General features: G+C 34.5%; 3 protein-coding genes and 1 long non-coding RNA gene across 4 annotated transcripts; 2 read left to right on the plus strand and 2 right to left on the minus strand.

Annotated features, from left to right (window-relative positions):
- Positions 1–775: 775 nt before the first annotated feature.
- On the minus strand, positions 776–2,847 carry LOC136070207 (uncharacterized). The gene is made up of 2 exons (XR_010631506.1): positions 2,688–2,847; positions 776–2,132 (listed from the first exon to the last, which is right to left on the minus strand). It is a non-coding gene; the product is annotated as an uncharacterized LOC136070207 (long non-coding RNA).
- A 4,905-nt stretch (positions 2,848–7,752) lies between these two features.
- LOC136070213 (RNA polymerase II transcriptional coactivator KELP-like) lies at positions 7,753–8,161 on the plus strand. The gene has a single exon (XM_065779835.1). The coding sequence runs from the start codon at positions 7,922–7,924 to the stop codon at positions 8,159–8,161; it is 240 nt and encodes a 79-aa protein (XP_065635907.1). The 5' UTR covers positions 7,753–7,921.
- Positions 8,162–8,914: 753 nt separating this feature from the next.
- Positions 8,915–12,140, plus strand: LOC112024860 (RNA polymerase II transcriptional coactivator KELP). Its single transcript, XM_024057510.2, has 3 exons — positions 8,915–9,361; positions 9,694–9,799; positions 11,768–12,140. Exons 1-3 carry the CDS (start codon positions 9,080–9,082, stop codon positions 11,857–11,859), a joined length of 480 nt encoding a protein of 159 aa, XP_023913278.1. The 5' UTR covers positions 8,915–9,079; the 3' UTR covers positions 11,860–12,140.
- A 2,837-nt stretch (positions 12,141–14,977) lies between these two features.
- On the minus strand, positions 14,978–16,912 carry LOC112024866 (uncharacterized). The gene has a single exon (XM_024057516.2). It carries the CDS (start codon positions 16,603–16,605, stop codon positions 15,511–15,513), a length of 1,095 nt encoding a protein of 364 aa, XP_023913284.2. The 5' UTR covers positions 16,606–16,912; the 3' UTR covers positions 14,978–15,510.
- Positions 16,913–18,834: the final 1,922 nt, after the last annotated feature.

Raw genomic sequence — 18,834 nt, forward strand, 5'->3', positions numbered from 1 at the left:
AATTTGATCTTATTTCTGATTCCTGCGAGTTGATTTAGTGTTTTAGGTGTTGAACTTATTATAAGTACTGTGATTCCAATCATTCTTAGATATCTATATTTGGACATACTCACTTGGGAAAACTTTATTAATTTAGGATTATTCTCTCACCTTCATTGTTAACTTGTGCATTTTCCTAAAAAGTCATCTTAAGTGAGGCATTACCGAACCACTTCCCTAATCATGGAATCAAATTTCTCTGCGAGCTCAATTGCAACTTGAGAACCTCGATCTCAAGTAACTTGCAACATTAACCGGCGAACCACAAAATCAGTTTTCCTACAAACAAATTGGCAGCCACAGTAGGAGTACGTGCCAATAACAACTTGTAAGTTGAGAAATAACACTTCCTCTAGTTCAGATCCTCCAACTCAAAATGAACCAGAGGAAACCCCAGTACAAAATGTTTGGAGCTTTCAATAAGTGTTTGGAAAGCTTGATCAAACTTTGAAATGAAGTTTCGGTGGTCAAACTTACTGTTTTGATATTGTATGGTCAGGTAGAATATTTGATATCTTGTTGGAGGCATGGTTAATTAAGGTACACCCAAAGCATAAGATGCCTTCAAAAGAAGAACTTTGAGGAAGAGATTATTGTAAATGGCATAATTCATATTCTCAAGCCACTCAAAATGGTATAACATTCAGAAATGTTGAACAAGATAAAATAGAGAGAGGTGCTCTCAATTTCCTTGAGAAGCCAAAAGAACAAATGAAAATTGATTCTAATCAGCATGTATAATCATTTAAGCATATGTGATATCAAAATAACTGATTACAAAAACCAAAATGTACATAGAAATAGAAAAATGCTATTATTTAGCAGATATGACAAAATCTCTGTCTCTCCCCCTTTTTGTCATGAGAGACAAAGGGATCGTGGATTGTAATCTAAGTCTGCAGCATCGCGATCAGAAGATGGATGAACAAATGGATAAATTGGTACTGCAAGAAAAGCGCGAATAGAGGCCATGTCTCCTGCAAGATACTCAACTCAGTGCGTCAAGCGATCCAAGCATGTACTAGTATCGGCAAACTGCCGGGCCTGGGTCTCAATGATCCACTGAAGAAGATCTCTGTCAGAGGCAGAAGCATGAGAACTAGAAGTAGTAGTAGAAGCAGCAGGGGGAACAATATCAGAAGTTGAGGCAGGGAATACATCATCAACAGCAGCATATGTAGCTTTCCCGGCTGCTAACATCTCAGCCTCCTCCTCCAAAGCTGGATCATCGGTGCGGAAATGTTTGGCAACAGTTAATGCACGATATGTCTTGCTCTTCTGGTAAGTAGAAAGTCCAAAATAGGGCCAAGAATAGACACAGGTTTACAAGATATAGAATGGAACACCAAAATGGCGGAGAGTGGCATACAAGTACGCCGAAAACATACGATCCACATTAAGAGTAGTCGTTACATCAACATCTCATATACACCGACAAATGAGGGAGCAAAGATCAACGGAAGCACCCATAATAAGAGCACAAAGACAGAACAGTCTAGGAATGGTGACGGTGTTTATGTGAGAGCGAGGCATAATGTTGTGACATAAATTTCACCAAACAAACCTCATCAGTGAACAAGGAAGTAGAGGTGGTAGGAAAATAGATCCACCAAGTGGTATGACCACAAGGTCGAGAGTTGAGTTCATTCGTATCAAATATGAACTCACTGGGATAAGGATAGTCAACGATAGGAACCCTTGGAATATGAAGTGCCTCAACCACTGTCTTAGGATTGATCAAAAACTTCTTATAATGAATGGTAAGTTTGAAAGAAAGATATTCTTTGTTCACATTGGTCATCTTAAGAGCAACATTCCAGAACAATATCGTCAAGAGTAGGGAACCCAGAAAATTGAGACAACCAACCTCTCTCATGAAAGAGACTGAGGACAACGGTGTCACCCAACTGAGCAATCAGAACATGTCTCTCAGCAAAAAATTTACGCTTAAGAGTAAATTTCAAGAAAAGTTTTCTCACACTCATCAGCAGAGGGAAAACGCTTAGGGGACTCAATATGCCAGGGAGAATGAAGTTCAGAAGGATGAGGGAAGAGGAAGAACCTCTAGTGGATTTCTTAGGAGGCATGATGATCTGAAACAGTGAATTAACCACAACACGATTTAGGAGAACAAAACTGGAATATATTCACACACTTAAATGAAATCCATCCTACTCACAAGCACAGTGATACATGACCTAGTCTACATGGATGTCATGAAGACACAATGCAACAAACAACGTCACATAGACTTCAGCACAAAAGAAAAAAAAAAAAAAAAAAAAAAAAGAAGAAGAAGAAGAAAGTTTAACATGAATAAGTGGAAGTTAAGTTGACTAATTCAAACCATATTTAACATGAATAAGTGGAAGTGATATAGAATTAAACTTAATCAATGTTCAATGGAAAAAGTTTAACCTTAAAAAAAAAAAAAAAAAAAACAAATTTAGGCACACTTAGAACCCTAATATCCAAATTATAGAAATTAAGCTCAAATTCATAGGCAAAAGACTAGAAATAGATGAAAGAAACCACGAATTATTGTTCTATAACCCAATTTACAAAAACCAAAATGACATAAACTCTATATTTTGAATCTACATGTAATGCCTGAAGATTACAAAAATTGAATCGATTAAAAGACTTACCTTGATGTAGGAATTAAGACCTTTAAGTCAATCACAAGAATAATCGGAGCACGATGGGCTTCATTGGAGGTGAAGGAGGTTGATGGCAAATTAATGACCATTGCTTATCTTTGCTTTGATTTGCTAAGAGACATACTTTTAACTTCGTGCTTCACTCCCCCCCCCCCCCCCCTCTCTTTCAAAATTTTGGATGTCTGAGCTTCAGAAAAGATTTCCATTTTTTTTTTTTTTTGTTTTTTATTTGGATTTTGCTTTGTGTTAATAATTTTTTGTTTGGCATAAATTAGGTATATTCAACAAATGATTTTTTTTTTTTGAGAAATATTTTTTTATTAATAAGTTGAATTTTTTAATTTAAAAAATTCAACAAAAAAATTGTAAAACGACGCTGTATGGTACAAAAATTTAAATAAGATAATAGTGCCCACATGTTATACTCATCGCCGAGGAGGCTATTTCAGTGTCGAGGAGTCCATGCACTCGGATGGTAAAACCAGAGGGGGGCCACACTGGGGAGGAAGAGTTTCAGAAAGGGGGTTGCCCTTACGTGATTGGAAGGATGGAAGCTACCACCACATTTATTGTGCCTCAACAAATCCCCTGCCCCCATTTATGTGGAGAAGACTTCTGAACAGTACTGTCTTGATTGCTGCAACTCACAAAAGATTGGAAAGGGCATCTGATGGGACAAACATTTGAGTAGTGGCCTGCATATTTAATAAATGGAGGGCCAAAATCAGCCAAAAAAGGATATATAATGTGAGGAATCCTTAAGGGATGGGGGGTCAGAGAACCTGTAGAAAAAGCAAGTCCTAGAGTGATATATTCAAGAGTTACTCTCCTCGGACTTTGCTGAGGAGGAATTTCTTTGCAAAAGGCTTGTTTTTCTTCATTTTTCCTTATTTTCTTACCATCTCTAGTCCATTGTGAGCGTGGTCCAATCCATTGAAGCCTATTTTTTAGTGTACACTCTAAAAATTCATTGTGTTGGATCCCTTAGGCTTAGGTCCTACTTTTTGAGCTTAGGAACCCAAACCCACCCTTACTGATGCCATTTTGAATACTTAATGACAATCTTTTAGCAAAACCGAACTATAGAATTAAACAAATTTAAAACTTAAAAGAACTAAATTAAATTTTAAGCAAAATAAGAATATATAATATAATTTAGTCTAATATGATACATGATTTTGTGGTTTAGGTCATGGGTGTTCATTAGTAACATGAGTTATACTAGGATCTAAAACTAATTTCATATTCCTTTTTATAATTATTTTATGTGGTAGACTGTGATTGATTGTTGGTCATTTTTACAATTTTATATAGGTCATCACTTTTTTATAATTTAGTCTGATATTATACATGATTTTGTGGTTTAGTTCATAACAGTGTTTATTTCTTCCGCATGTACTTGTTACTTTTTTCCACAACTCACTCATAATTAACTCACTCACCACCCACCCTTGGTGTGATGATCACTCTACAAGTATTAAGTGCTTGTGGGGTGTGGGAAGAAAGAGTTGGGGTTTAAGTCTCTAGGAAGGAGTTTCACACACATATATATTTAGATTATGTTAAAATAGAATTTCTATCTTGTATTTAAAAAAAAAAAAAAAAACTCATTAAGTAATTGTAAAAAGACAACTGTTACATCTACAATATTTTGACAATATTTTCACCATAAATCTTAAATGACAAGTTGTTATGAGTTTTTTTCTTATTCACCAGTAATAACTTGTAACAATGTACAAATTAAAATTTATTAAAAAAGTGAAGTGTGCATTTTTCGGGGAAAATTGGCATTTGCCTATAATTTACAAATTATGCAGCAAAATACATTTGTTTTGAAACTATTTAGTAAAATACCATTGTTTTTAAAACTCGATTTTAATAAAATCGACTAATAGGTAGAACTCAACATTAACAATGTCAAGTTTCACTTAAAATTATACATATAACTTGATTCTGAGGATATTGAGTTTTACATATAGCATAAGTTTGTTAAAATTGAGTTTAAAAAAGAGAAATAATATGTTCATAACATTTTTACAATAAATTCTAAGTAGCAAGTTGTTATTGTTGGGGGTAAAAAAGTAATTTTAGTGTTAAGTTCAAATTTGAACTAGTAATAATTAATCACTTGTGATTTGTTGTGAAAATATTGTGAACGTAATATCTTTTTATAAAAAATAAAGCCATTGCACTAAATAATTTCAAAATAATAATATTTTATTATCTAATTTGTAAATTAAAGACAAATATCTATTTTTCCCCCTCTTCTCGCGAGAGATACTTAGGGTCCGTTTGTTTTGGTGGTAAATGATTTCAGGAAATCATTTACTACCTGACCCATGTGTTTAGAAGGCAAGGAAAATGCTAATTTCCGGAAAATATGGCTCCACTTTGACCATATTTTTCCCTTTGATCCGGAAATGGTTTTACGCTTTTATTTTACCTTCAAAACATTTCCGGGTCTCGCACAAAAACGCACACAAGAGTAGACGCACAAAATAGAGCCTCTGAGAGAAATTGATTGGGAACGAAACAGAAGAAGAAAACACACAACAGAGAGAGCCAGAGAAATTGATTGAGAGAAATGAAAGAGAGAAAACGCCGGCGACATTGAGAGAGCCAAGAAACTTGAAGAAGAGATCCTCCACGCCGAGACCATCTGAGGAAGAAGACACTGGAGCTCGACGCCGAGACCACGCCGAGAGAAGTCATCCTCCACCACTCATAACCGCGCAGTCCGATCCACCTCCGATCCGAGAAACCCAGACGTCACCGAGCCGATTTCGACGCCGTTCCACCACCACCACTCAACGGCGAGTCCGATCCACATCCCGATCTGAGAAACCCAGAGCTCACCTCGCCGATTTCAACGCCGATCCACCACCACCACTTAACGGTGAGTCCGATCGCAATTTTTTTTTTTTTGATTGAGTCCGATGGCATTATATATATAATCACATAAAACCATTAGAACCCTTCAAATAGACACTCACTAAATCTATATAACTATAAGCTCTCAATTCCAACTACACATTAACTAAATCACATAGAGACATGCACTTAACTCTTCAAATTCAGACCAGCATACACAAAAAACAACATATCTCTTCAAACCTTCAAAATGGAGCATTCACTAAATCACATAGAAACATCAGAACTCTTCAGGCAGACATTCACTAGCACAACTCAAATTCTTTCAAACAAGCATTCACTAAATCACAATAAATAAATAAAATAAAAACTCAAAATTCTTCAAATGGCACTCACTAAATCACATATAAAGCTCTCAAATTTAATTCAATTCAAGTGGGCATTCACTAAATCACTTAAAACCATTAAAGCCCTTCACATTGGGCACTCACTAAATCACATTTAAACAAAAATTTAAAATTCTCAAATGGGCATTCACTAAATCCCATACAAGCTCTAAAATTTAATTCACTTCAATTGGGCATTTCAATCCAATACTCACTAAATCACATATAAGCTCTCAATTCCAATCAAGCACTAATCACATAAACACACATTCTTCACTAATTCACAACCCTTCAAATTAACAAACTACATTCAAAATTACAAAGCCAAAAAAAAAACACAAATTGTGAATTACCATTCCCTTGAGCTCCTTAGGCACTTTAGGCACATTCTCCTTAGGCACCATAACAGACCCTAAATATATAAATATTTATGTAATAATAAAATAAATATATAAATAAACAAATAAATATATATATATATATATTATATATATATATATATTATATATATATATAGGAACAAAAATAAAAAACTGATACTGAGATAAAGCAGAAGAAAAACATAAGAGAAATAATATGTCTATAACATTTTTACAACAAATCCTAAGTGGCAGGTTGTTACTAGTTGTTATTGTTGGGGCAAAAAAGTAATCTTAGTGTGAATTTCAAATTTGAACCAATAACAACTAACCACTTGTGATTTGTTGTAAAAATGTTGTAAAATTGTTGTAGACGTGGNAAAGGCCATTTGGTAATTTAATGGCTTTGATTGCCCTTGCTTTTGTGGGTAGATTGATTGTGAGGAAAGAATTTCTGTTGTCACATTACCTCCTATTTGGTTATTTTGTGTTCTGAATTCTGGTGGTGGCCTGTTAATTTTTTCAGCTATTCCTTCTCAATGCCATTCTGAAAAAGTGCTTATTCTTAGGCTATAGGTTATGCACTATGTTCTATCTAGTTTGCTGACATAGGGACATTTTTTTTTTTTTAATTTGCAGGAAATGGGTTTGTTGGAGGTGAAGCATGGTTTGCTCCAGATGGCGGAAACCTTGGACTTTCTCCATAACAATGCACGTCTTATTCATCGGGCTTTCTCCATTTGGAATTCACTTTTGTTGTAGAACTAATATTGACCTACTCTTGTATTATATATGTAGTATTTTGTATTATTGGGACAATACAATTGCCCAAATTATGTATTTGAACTGTTTAGATACCACGAGTAGGTATCCTTTTTGTACACCATGGAGGTGTAATGACAATGGTGAACGATTAATGTGACTGTTTTTACATTAATATTATGGTTATATTTATGGAAATCGATTTTTGTTGTTGAAGTGGATAATTATTTTTGTACTGTTACAGATATGTCTAGGCAATACAGGTACTTGAATTTGGATGATTAATGTTGATGTTGAAGTGGATGATTAGTTTTATATTGTTACAGGTTTGTCTGGGTAATGCAGGAGCAAAAATTTGTAAGGAATTTCATATTTTCCGTAAAATGATCCACAAACTAAACATAGGAATTGATTTTTCGTAAAAAATGAATTTCATTTTTCGTAAAATTTTTGACCGAACCAAACATGAGAATTGATTTTCCGTAAAATAAAAAGCATTTTCCGTAAAATATTTGACCGAACCAAACACTGGAATTGATTTTTCGTAAAACGATTTCCGAGACAGCCAAACAACCTGAATACATTTTCCTTTTTCGAAAAATAGCATTTTCAAAAAATATGTATTTTTCGAAAAATGTTTTACACGAACCGCAGCCTTAAAACAACACACCTCTTCCTATCACATCTTTCTTTTTCATTTTTTAACAGAAAATCAGTACTTTGTATCTACTGCTACTATTACTGTAGTTTGTTAACTTTCCCCAATCAGGAAAGAAAATTATCTTTTCCCACACCGTTACTTACAATTCAGACACTTCCAATTCCAAACCCAAAAGCAAACCCAATGGAACCGGAAATCCAGGAGAGAATCCAAAAGACGGTGCGGAAGATTCTAGAAGAATCGGACATGGAAAAGATGACTGAGCACAAGATCCGAAAACAAGCCTCCGACGAACTCGACCTCGACCTCTCTGTCCCGCCGTACAAGGCCTTTGTACGACAGGTCGTCCAGTCCTTCCTCGAACAACAACAAGAAGAGGAACAAGAAGAGGAAGAAAGATGCTTCACACACATATATATTTAGATTATGTTAAAATAGAATTTCTATCTTGTATTTAAAAAAAAAAAAAAAAAAAAACTCATTAAGTAATTGTAAAAAGAGAACTGTTACATCTACAATATTTTGACAATATTTTCACCATAAATCTTAAATGACAAGTTGTTATGAGTTTTTTTCTTATTCACCAGTAATAACTTGTAACAATCTACAAATTAAAATTTATTAAAAGAGTGAAGTGTGCATTTTTGGGGGAAAATTGGCATTTGCCTATAATTTATAAATTATGCAGCAAAATACATTTGTTTTGAAACTATTTAGCAAAATACCATTGTTTTTAAAACTCGATTTTAATAAAATCGACTAATAGGTAGAACTCAACATTAACAATGTCAAGTTTCACTTAAAATTATACATATAACTTGATTTTGAGGATATTGAGTTTTACATATAGCATAAGTTTGTTAAAATTGAGTTTAAAAAAGAGAAATAATATGTTCATAACATTTTTACAATAAATTCTAAGTAGCAAGTTGTTATTATTAGAGGTAAAAAAATAATTTTAGTGTTAAGTTCAAATTTGAACTAATAATAATTAATCACTTGTGATTTGTTGTGAAAATATTGTGAACGTAATACTTTTTTATAAAAAATAAAGCCATTGCACTAAATAATTTCAAAATAATAATATTTTATTACCTAATTTGTAAATTAAAGACAAATATCTATTTTTCCCCCTCTTCTCGCGAGAGATACTTAAAACAAACACACCTCTTCCTATCACATCTTCCTTTTTCATTTTTTAACAGAAAATCAGTACTTTGTATCTACTGCTACTATTACTGTAGTTTGTTAACTTTCCCCAATCAGGAAAGAAAATTATCTTTTCCCACACCGTTACTTACAATTCAGACACTTCCAATTCCAAACCCAAAAGCAAACCCAATGGAACCGGAAATCCAGGAGAGAATCCAAAAGACGGTGCGGAAGATTCTAGAAGAATCGGACATGGAAAAGATGACTGAGCACAAGATCCGAAAACAAGCCTCCGATGAACTCGACCTCGACCTCTCTGTCCCGCCGTACAAGGCCTTTGTACGACAGGTCGTCCAGTCCTTCCTCGAACAACAACAAGAAGAGGAACAAGAAGAGGAAGAGGAACAAGAAGAAGAACAAGGTGGTCGTCGTAAGGAGTACGATGATGACGGCGATCTCATCATTTGCAGGGTCAGATTTTAATACCACTCCTCTTCTTACTGTTTGGTTGCTGAGAAAATTAAATTAAATTTTTAGTTTATGAGTTAATCTTGAATTAGGGTTTTGATGACAGAAGGTTTGAATTGTAACTTGTATGTTGAAATTGCTCCCATAGTTTAGAGAGAATTATAGTTGAAATTTAATTCAAATAATTGAGTACATATTTGAATTGGGTGAAATTATTTTTAGTTGTCATATTTAGTCTGAAATTAGAGCAAGAAATTTAAGAAGAAAAAAAAAAAGGTTGTTGTTCTTTTTTGGATTTTTTTTTTTAATCAATATATTTGGTTGGTTTTGGTTAGCTTTCGAGTAAGCGAAGGGTGACGATTCAAGATTTCAGAGGGAAAACTTTGGTGTCAATAAGGGAATACTATAGCAAAGAAGGGAAAGAGCTTCCTACTTCTAAAGGTAATTTCTACTTATATGATTTGGTATTTTTGTTCTGTCTTTTTTCATATATATATATATATACACGTCAATTAAGAGAGTGATTTGGATGGTGTACAACGTTTAAAATTAGTACAGGTAGCCGAGCCTAATTAGTTTGTTGAGGATTCATAGCGGACCCTAAAGTTTTTGGAGTAATGCTTAGTTATTGTTGTTGGTGTTATTCTTGATGATGATGATATTCAAGAAACAAAAAGGTTGCGAGTTTGTTTCAGCACTTGGAATTGAGATATGTTGAATCAACAAAGAAGTTGGTGGTCATTATGAACAATTTAGGATGTTAGGACAAAGCAATTTTTTTTTAACTTGCTTAAATTTACATTAACTTGTAGAGATGTTTCACTTTTTAGTTCATTGGTAATTTCTTCTGATTGTCCTTGTAAGTGATTTGGTGGTTACTGCATGTATGATTTGGTATTTTTGTTCTGTCTTTTCTCATATTTATATTTCAGAGTACTCTTGGATAGTATTGAATGATGAAAAAGAATATATGTAACCTAGCCTAATTAGTTTGTTGGGGATCCATAATCGACCCCAAAGTTTTTGGAGGAAGGCTTGGTTGTTGTTGTTGTTGTTAATGATCCGCACAAGCAAAATGAGTAATTTAACAAATGTTTTAATTTAAGGAATAAAGAGGTTGTGGTTTGTTTTGGCACATGCAATTGAGATATGCTGTAGTAAAAAAGAAGTAGCTGGTCATCGTGGACAATGAGGATGTTAGGACGAATAGGATTTTTTTAACTTAATTTGCATAAACTTGTAAAATGTCTCACTTTTTAGTTCATTGGGTAATATCCTATGATTGTGTAATGCCTTATTCATACACTGTATGTTTGGAGCATGAATTAATTATGGCACCTCCCTGCCATGGTGTATCAGTTTCAAGTGCCTTCTATTATTTTTTTTTTCAAGAACCAGTTTTAGTCACCATTATTATGAAGGTAGCGATGACAGAAGATGCCCTTTGAATGGTATTTCTTTTCTTATTGTCTAATGGTGAAAGAAAAATTGAAACAGATACTTATCCACAAGCTTCTGATGATATGTGAGTGTATATTATGTTAAGGCTCCTGCTATATATTGATCATAGATTAAGAAAGGTGAATGAGGAAAAGCACCAGCTATATTGACCTATGTTGTTCTCTTGAAGTGAACAAATTCTTATTGACAAGGAACATTAGTGAACCAAGCTCAGTTAAGTTAATAAACTCAAAAGTGACAAACACGGTGACTGGAGTTTACGAGGAACCTACAGTGGCAAACTGGTTTTAGATGTTCACTGGACTCATGTTCTGCGTGTAGAATTATAAACTTCCATTCTTCTATTTCTAGGCATCAACTTATCACTTCTCTTTCTCCAGTGACAGTACCAATACTTCCCTTGGATAGTGTCTCTTTGATATTGTTTGATGGATAGTGACATCCCTATGGTATAATTGAAAGTTCCATGGAAACGCATATAAGTTTGGTTCATTTTAGAAACTCTAGTATTCTATTGTTATCTGTGGTCTACTCCCCATGGGTGGGTTCAAAGGGACCTGATGAGGTTTCACATCACCCAAAAAAAAGTGTTGCATGTGTCCATTCTAAAGTACCGAATTTAACTAGAATACAGTCCTTTTTGCTTATAATTAAAAAATATGCTACATTTATATTTTTAATTTCTTTTCGTTTTTTCTTTATTGGTCTGAAATTGACAGTTGTTTGTGGTTTTTCCCATATCATCTTTTATTATTCTTCATTGGTATGTTTTTCATGACAGTTTGTGTTTCTTCACCTATCGTCTTTTCTTATTTTCCTCTTGGTGATGTGGAATGTTAATGTGAAATCACAGAGCTAGATTGTTTTTGCTCTTCCATTTATGTTTAAATTTTCAAGATTTTGATAGTTTATGGTTGTACAAAATTATCCCTTCTTTTGTATCCTCAGGAATAAGCTTGACAGAGGAGCAGTGGTCAACCTTCAAGAAGAATGTTCCTGCCATAGAGAAAGCCATTAAAAAGATGGAGTCACAGATGTGAGAATGTTTTCTGGAGATAGATATTTTGCAGCCATTTTGAAATGTGATCTTCAAACTAATAAAATGATTTGGCTTTGCTTATGGGGCATAATATTGGTTTCCTGATGGTAAAACATTTTGTTTAGAATCAACTATCTTTCTTGTCTTCTCTTGTTCCTTCTCTTTCCCTTAACTTATGCTCAGTTCAAGATTGAAGCATATGCTGTGTTGATTGTAGTAGAGCAAATTCAATCTGAGGCAAGGTTCCTTAGTGTAAAATGTGAAACTCCTGTCCATTGCTGACATTGGCAGGCAGTGTCAAGAGTAGCATCTATAACTTTTTCTTCTTTTTTATTTTAAAAAAAAAAAAAAACCGTTAAATCACTGTTTCAATAATGTAGTTACCAGATTTTCATTGCTTTTATCCATCATGATTGAAAACTGTGAAGGCATATGAAGCAGGACCTAAACATCAATAATGTAAGCAAGGTTTATCATCAACTTTACTACTGGAAAATTTTCTTTCAGAATTCAAAGAGGTTTGCATAGATGGTGTGCATGCCTTCCTGTACAAGGATATATAATAAGCATGCTCAGCTACTGCCCAAGCTACTTGCTGTGGATCTCTATATCGCTCAGCAGCACGCATTTTTGCAACATCCCTAATGTACTTCTCAAACATATTATCAAATAGCCTGTATAACAGTATAAACATGTACCCGGGTTTTACATCAAATTTAAACAATCTGCATGTAAAGAAATGATAAGCAATTAATCAAAACCATTAAGAGAATTCAATTTAGCATGCTGACTCCATCATAAACTATTACTTGTTTTGTCCTAAATGATAAAGAATATAGCGAAATTTTACATTAACTATTGGTTAAATTACAAATTTAACTGTCTCAAAAAAAAAGAAAAAAAAAATTTAAACTATGTACAATTTAGTCTTAAAATTTAATTTTTTTAGTCCTTTAATTTTAGTATATTTTCATTTTTTTTTTCTAGTTCTATTCAATCTCAATATATATTTTTTTCTAGTTTTAATATTTTCTACTTTCTAAAACAACTTTATTTTGGTGGACTTAATGGTGTGAATTGGATGAAAAAACTACATTAGAAACAAATAAAAGTTGAAGGACAGAATGGATAACATAAAATTTCATAAATTAAATTGAAAATAGGTCAAACTTAAATGGTATAACTTATAATTTAACCTTAATTATGTTGAGGGTCTTGGCCTCTTAGGTTGACTTCTATTTACTAACAAAATAAATAATTTAAGCTAAATTTCTTTTTTAATTCTTAAACTAACCTAAGTAAAACAGGTCACTATTTTTATGTTTTCTCTTTTCTCGGTGTGAGAATGATTCAGATTAAAAACTCACATTACTGATACTTAAATTGTAATTAATTATTAGGTAAAACTCTAGTGTATGCACCAACAATAAAGAACTGATGCATGGAGGGAATATATATAATCATATCCTTTCTCAAAAAAAAAAAAAAATCATATCATATACTATATAATAATTTTTTTTAATGAAAATAAAAGTTGGGTTCTAGTAGTTGTAGTTGCATCAAGTAACTATCTTCTCTATATGACAAGTTTCTATTCTCACATTAATTATTAAGATAGGTTTTTTTACAATTAAACTCTATAAGGACTTGATTTGATCCATTGCCTAAAAGATTTGGACAATGGTCCAATAAGTCCAAAATAATAGATTTGTTAGAGAGTGGATTTGTTATTGAACGTTCAATGAGTTAAAATGTAAATCACAATAGGCTAGTTGGTGTTGAGATGACTAAAGCAAACAAACTGAAAAGAAAAACACTCCTCGGTCAAGTCCGAGGATGGTATGTTCTTATATATATATTTCTCTTAAACTTATACAAATATTCAAGTTTTTGGTTACATAATAGTTTTCTTTCTTGTTTCTCATGATCCCTTCTATAATGGAATTTTTCCCCTTTTGTACTCCATTTCCTTCTTTCTTAGCCTTCCACGTATAGATCAGATTGCTAATCTCCTTGATATTTGTCCCATCAGCACATTCATGAAATCTTTGTGGGTAGCTGTAAGGTTAGAAGTTACTGTTCATATATCACTTCCATATTAATGCGGTCAGTTGGTTAGATGCAAAGCATTTAATGCAGTGGTGGTAGCTTTCTTCCCAGATATTTCTCAATTCTCTGTTGACTCACCTCTCTCTGAAGCTTATCCTCCCAAGCACGGTTGCCCACTGCCCAATACTTGATGGGTGGTCAGACTTTAGTCTTCCACTCTATTGGCCGAGGATGGGTGGCTTCTCGGATAAGGTCGCCTATTTATCATGACCAGACCTCTTCCTTAGCCCAACAATCTACTTGTCTTTACTAATACTTGTTTGTCCTTGGGCTCTTTAACGTTCTCGGGTGGACCCAATATCCTTTTCTGGGCCTTTCATCTTTACAAACTCTGTTACCAATAGTTTATTCTATCAAAAGCACCATTACCTACTTAGTTTTTAAAAAAAGCTCTATTACCTAAAAGTTTCAAAAAATATAAAATTCTATTGAACTAAAATTTTGTTATAAAAAATACCATTAATTTAGTCTAAATAAAACTCTATAACCTTAGTTTTAAGAAATTTAGAATTTTAATATGAAAAGTTTTAAAAGTTTTAAATAAAAAATAATAATATTAATTTTAGTTAATTCAGTTATATTTCCTAATTTTATGTTTTAAAATGGTAAAATTTACACACCACATAATGTGCGTGTGCCAAGTGATTTGATACATGCATATAGAACATCCTTTTTTTTTTTTTGGTCATTGACTCATTAAAATTTTAATTTATTTTAGGTAAAACTTTATTAAAATTTCAACTTGCTCACTAATTACTAATATAATTTCAATTAATTTACCTATAATTTTTAATTAAACCATACATTGTACAAGCATGATTCACCACATAATGTAAATATGTTTCTTGAATTGTTGTCATCTTTTTCTCTAAATGATGAGTTTTAAGGCATAATAATTCCTCCAGTAGCTAAGAACTTTCTAGTTCAACAAAGACCTCTTGATATTTTCAATGAAGAAGATAAGATAAGATAAGATATTAGCTGAGTAGCTTACAAAGAAAATAAAAACATTAACAAGGAAGTATACACTTTATTAGAAGTTCTAATGCCAAATCATGACACACACACATATATATAAAAGTTAAATAACCCCCGCCCCTCTCTCTAAAAAAAAAAAAAAAGAAATGCGTGAAAGTACATAGCCAACAGGGAAGAAACTTCAGCATTTAACTTCCTGGAGTACCCTAATATCTTTGCCAAGCCCATTCATAAATTCGGGCTAGTCATTGTTAAATTACACTGCAAGTATCAACATTTTTCTGGCCATAACCCATCCCTTATACATGTACAATAGTTACAACCTACAATACCCACTAAACCCCCAATGTCCCAAATTTCTTAAGCTTTTGATTTTTCATATTTTTTTTTTTCAAAAACTAAAATCAAACCCTATATAAATATTTTGAATATAAGAAAGTGATGTTTCAACCTTTGGTCAGATTATTCTACTTCTTATTCATGAAATATCTCAAAAACTCTAGATGAAATTTAAGACATCCGACTTTAAGTCACATCCCATTTCAATCAACCCACCAACTCTCTCCTAATTACAAGCTGGACATTGCACTAACCCATTCTCATTACATTTCTCACACCTCTCCTTATCCCCATTCTTCAAAACCTTGCAACTCCCACTACACTCCAAACACGGCACAAATCTCATACCCCCACACCCCTCACATGCTTGCCTCCCCACCCCTCTCTCCACGCGTGCGTAACTCAGTATCTTCCCGAGTCGACTCGACTCGTTCAACTCAACCAGTTCCTCCACTCCCCCAATATACCTTCCCTTCACAAACACCCTCGGCACACTCACCGAGTCAGACTCGCCCAGCAACTCCTTCAACTCGGTCCTAAACTCGGAGTGTAACGACACGTCTCGCTCGTCAAACACGACTCGGTGAGTTTCGAAAATCGTCCTCGCACGGTTACACTCCTCGTACGTGCGACGAACTCCTCGCAACGACGTCGTGTAGAGAACCACCGAGTCGGCCCCACCGTTCTTTGGACACTTCTCTGGGAACTCGCTTAGTGGGTCCCACTTATTGAAACTCGCCACTTTCCCTTCTCTTTCTCTCTCCGTCCTATCCCTCACAACGAATATATTCTCCTTCACCGACCTCAAACTCACCGACTCGGTCTGAGTCCACTCAGTCCGGGTCGACTCAGCCCGCATCGACTCGGTCTTTCTCAACTCGGCCGGCTTATTATTCGGAGTTATTAGCTTCTTCTTCGCCTTGGCGTCGAGCTCTTCCACCGTGTGAAAAGACACGCTCTTACGTGGCGCGTTCTTATTGGGTGGAGCCGGTTCAGCTTTTGCTGACGCGGAAACGGGTTTAGTGTTGGGCTCGGGCTCGGGCTCGGGTTTGGGCTTGAGGTCCGACAATACGGATTTGCTGACTTCGTCCCAGGAGGGAGGGGAGTCGGATTTTTCGAGCGTGTGAAGCTTTTCGAGAATAGGGACTGGCACGTGCGAGGGCTTATCTTCTTTTTCTTGGTGCTCCTGAGGCTTATGGTCGATCATGAGCCAGGGCTCTTGGATGGCGTTGATGTCGAAGACTGCAAAGCTCGTGGGAGCTGGTCGGTACACATCGACGGTTGCCTTGATTTGATTGTGCTTGGAAGTGGTGCAACCCATTTTGGGCCGTTGGATGAGTTTTGCTTTTTTTGGGAGTGATATGCAAATGAAATTTTTTAGTTATGCAATGGGGGGGGGTTAAGGTTTGTACTTTGCTTTTAAGGAGGGAAGTTTGTGTTGTGACTTGTGTGGATGTGATGAAGGATTTTATCTAGTTTGGAAATTTGGGTCTTTTGTTGTAGGCCTTGGGATGATATGTGGTGTACGAGATGGTTGGGTTTTGTACCTTTAGATAATTGCCACGTGGGAATAAGTTCAATTTTGGACACGTTCGTGTATTTGAAAGTTTTGTGGCTGGTTTTAAGTTTTAAAGTTTAGGATGATCCTAAATCTTATAGCGATAGTTTTCTTGTTACTTACTTGGATTAAAAGCTACCAAAGTCTTGTTGATTTTGTGCAAATGGGATTTGGACGTTGGTTTGGCTTGAGCGTTTAAATTTGTGTTCAATTAGTTTGTTAAGGACATTTGTGGATCCCATCAAAAAAAAAAAAAAAGGACATTTGTGGATGGTCTATGGTATCATATGAAGTATTAGATTAGATTCTTTCAAAAAAAAAAAAAAGTATTAGATTAGAATGAAAAATTAAAATTGATGGTGTAATAAAAGTGCACAAGTCTCGTCTCGTCCATATGGTCGTCTGAGAGAAAAGAAGGAAAAAGTAGATGCGTGAAGGAGACTTGTCCCCAACAATTTCATTCGTCCTTAATAAAGAATGGACGAGTTCATTGGGCTCTAAATGTGTCAAGTTTTGGATGAGCATGATTCCCACCAAGCGTAAGGGACGAGTTGCATTGCTACGAGTCGTACCCTCCACTAGCTGTAGGTCCAAATAAGGTAACTTCTATGACAATTATGGAGGTTACCTCCGAATCCTCCGAACTCCTCGATAATAGGAACAGTTATTAAACAAATAACCATTTCACGTATGCTATATAAGCATTCATCCATGAGAAGGTAGAGGGAGAGTCACATTTTTCCAAAAACAAGTAAAAATCCCAGAAATACTTCATTTTTACTTGGAATTACAAACCCATTGACTTTAGTATTAGAGAATTTTTGGCCGGCCTCCACTGGTCTCCTTTAATTTTGTATTTGTTCTTTTAGGACTCAGCCTTAAGATCATCGACGCTCGGGAATTTCAGCCTACTGATTTTTGAGGATCTATCAAAAATTATTTCATTATTCAGTTTATTTTTAATACTATTTATGAGTCTCATTACACTTTTTGACACTATTCATAAGTCTCACTGTACTATTTCAACTAATTTTTACTTTTATCTACAGTATTTTTAGCAATAATTTTTTAGTTCCATCAAAATAAGCAGTATCTAAACACACCCTTAATCATCTTTTATGGTTCTCTCTTATAGGGTGTTGGAAGTGTTATTTGAATCAGAATCGGGTAAATGTAACCATCTGAATTTTTGTAGAAATAAGCTTGATAGAAATAAAGGTGGTGGGTGGATTGAGACTTTCCCTTCCTATAGTTCAATGAAAGCTTACTTGTTTTGTCATTGAGTGTAATTGTTTACTTAAGTCATTATTGGACTGTGGGTTCTAATTAGCTCAATTAATAAAATCTCTAATGGTTAAATAAGATATTTGAGTTTCAATCCTCGCCTACACCAACAATCAATTGTGTTTTGGTCTGATGATAAAAAACTATTACTAGGGGCGGACATCATAGGCCCAAGAGGGAGATGTGTAGTATTCTATAATTTTTCGGGGAAATAATACTTTACCACCCTAAACTATGCACCAGATTACACTTTGCACCATAAACTATTCGAATGCACACTTTGCACCCTAAACTATTACACTTATCACACTTTGCACCATGGTGTTACTTTTGCTATTATGTTTGACAAAATTTTACTACATGTGACAAGCACATGTTTTTTTCTTAGGTGGAACAAACTTAAAAGTTTAAAACACCATTCTTCAAAATCAATTAAAACAAAAACCAATTTTTCCTACGCGTGTGTGCCTCTTCCCAAATTCAGATTCTTCTCAAAACCTCAGGTCCCACCGACCCACCTCTCTCTCTCTCTCTCTCTCTCTCTCTCTCTCTCTCTCTCTCATATTTCAATGGATCCAAAGGAGCATGAGAGGACTTGACAGTTAGCATAAACCTTAGAAGATTTCTGATTGTCAATAGTTGGGTTTCATTCATATCTCTGCAATGAGGAATTATTTGCTTGATTTCTTTGTATTGGTCTGTGTTACT

The sequence above is a fragment of the Quercus suber genome, unplaced genomic scaffold (assembly GCF_002906115.3).
Source record: "Quercus suber isolate HL8 unplaced genomic scaffold, Cork oak 2.0 scaffold_218, whole genome shotgun sequence".
Taxonomy (NCBI): domain Eukaryota; kingdom Viridiplantae; phylum Streptophyta; class Magnoliopsida; order Fagales; family Fagaceae; genus Quercus; species Quercus suber.

What these genes read in the sequence shown, in the direction of transcription:
- LOC112024866 (XM_024057516.2), bottom strand. Translation starts at nt 16,605, where the DNA reads ATGGGTTGCACCACTTCCAAGCACAATCAAATCAAGGCAACCGTCGAT.
- LOC112024860 (XM_024057510.2), top strand. Translation starts at nt 9,080, where the DNA reads ATGGAACCGGAAATCCAGGAGAGAATCCAAAAGACGGTGCGGAAGATT. An exon ending in GCGATCTCATCATTTGCAGG is followed by an intron (nt 9,362 to 9,693) that starts GTCAGATTTTAA and finishes GGTTTTGGTTAG; the next exon opens with CTTTCGAGTAAGCGAAGGGT. An exon ending in AGAGCTTCCTACTTCTAAAG is followed by an intron (nt 9,800 to 11,767) that starts GTAATTTCTACT and finishes TTGTATCCTCAG; the next exon opens with GAATAAGCTTGACAGAGGAG.
- LOC136070213 (XM_065779835.1), top strand. Translation starts at nt 7,922, where the DNA reads ATGGAACCGGAAATCCAGGAGAGAATCCAAAAGACGGTGCGGAAGATT.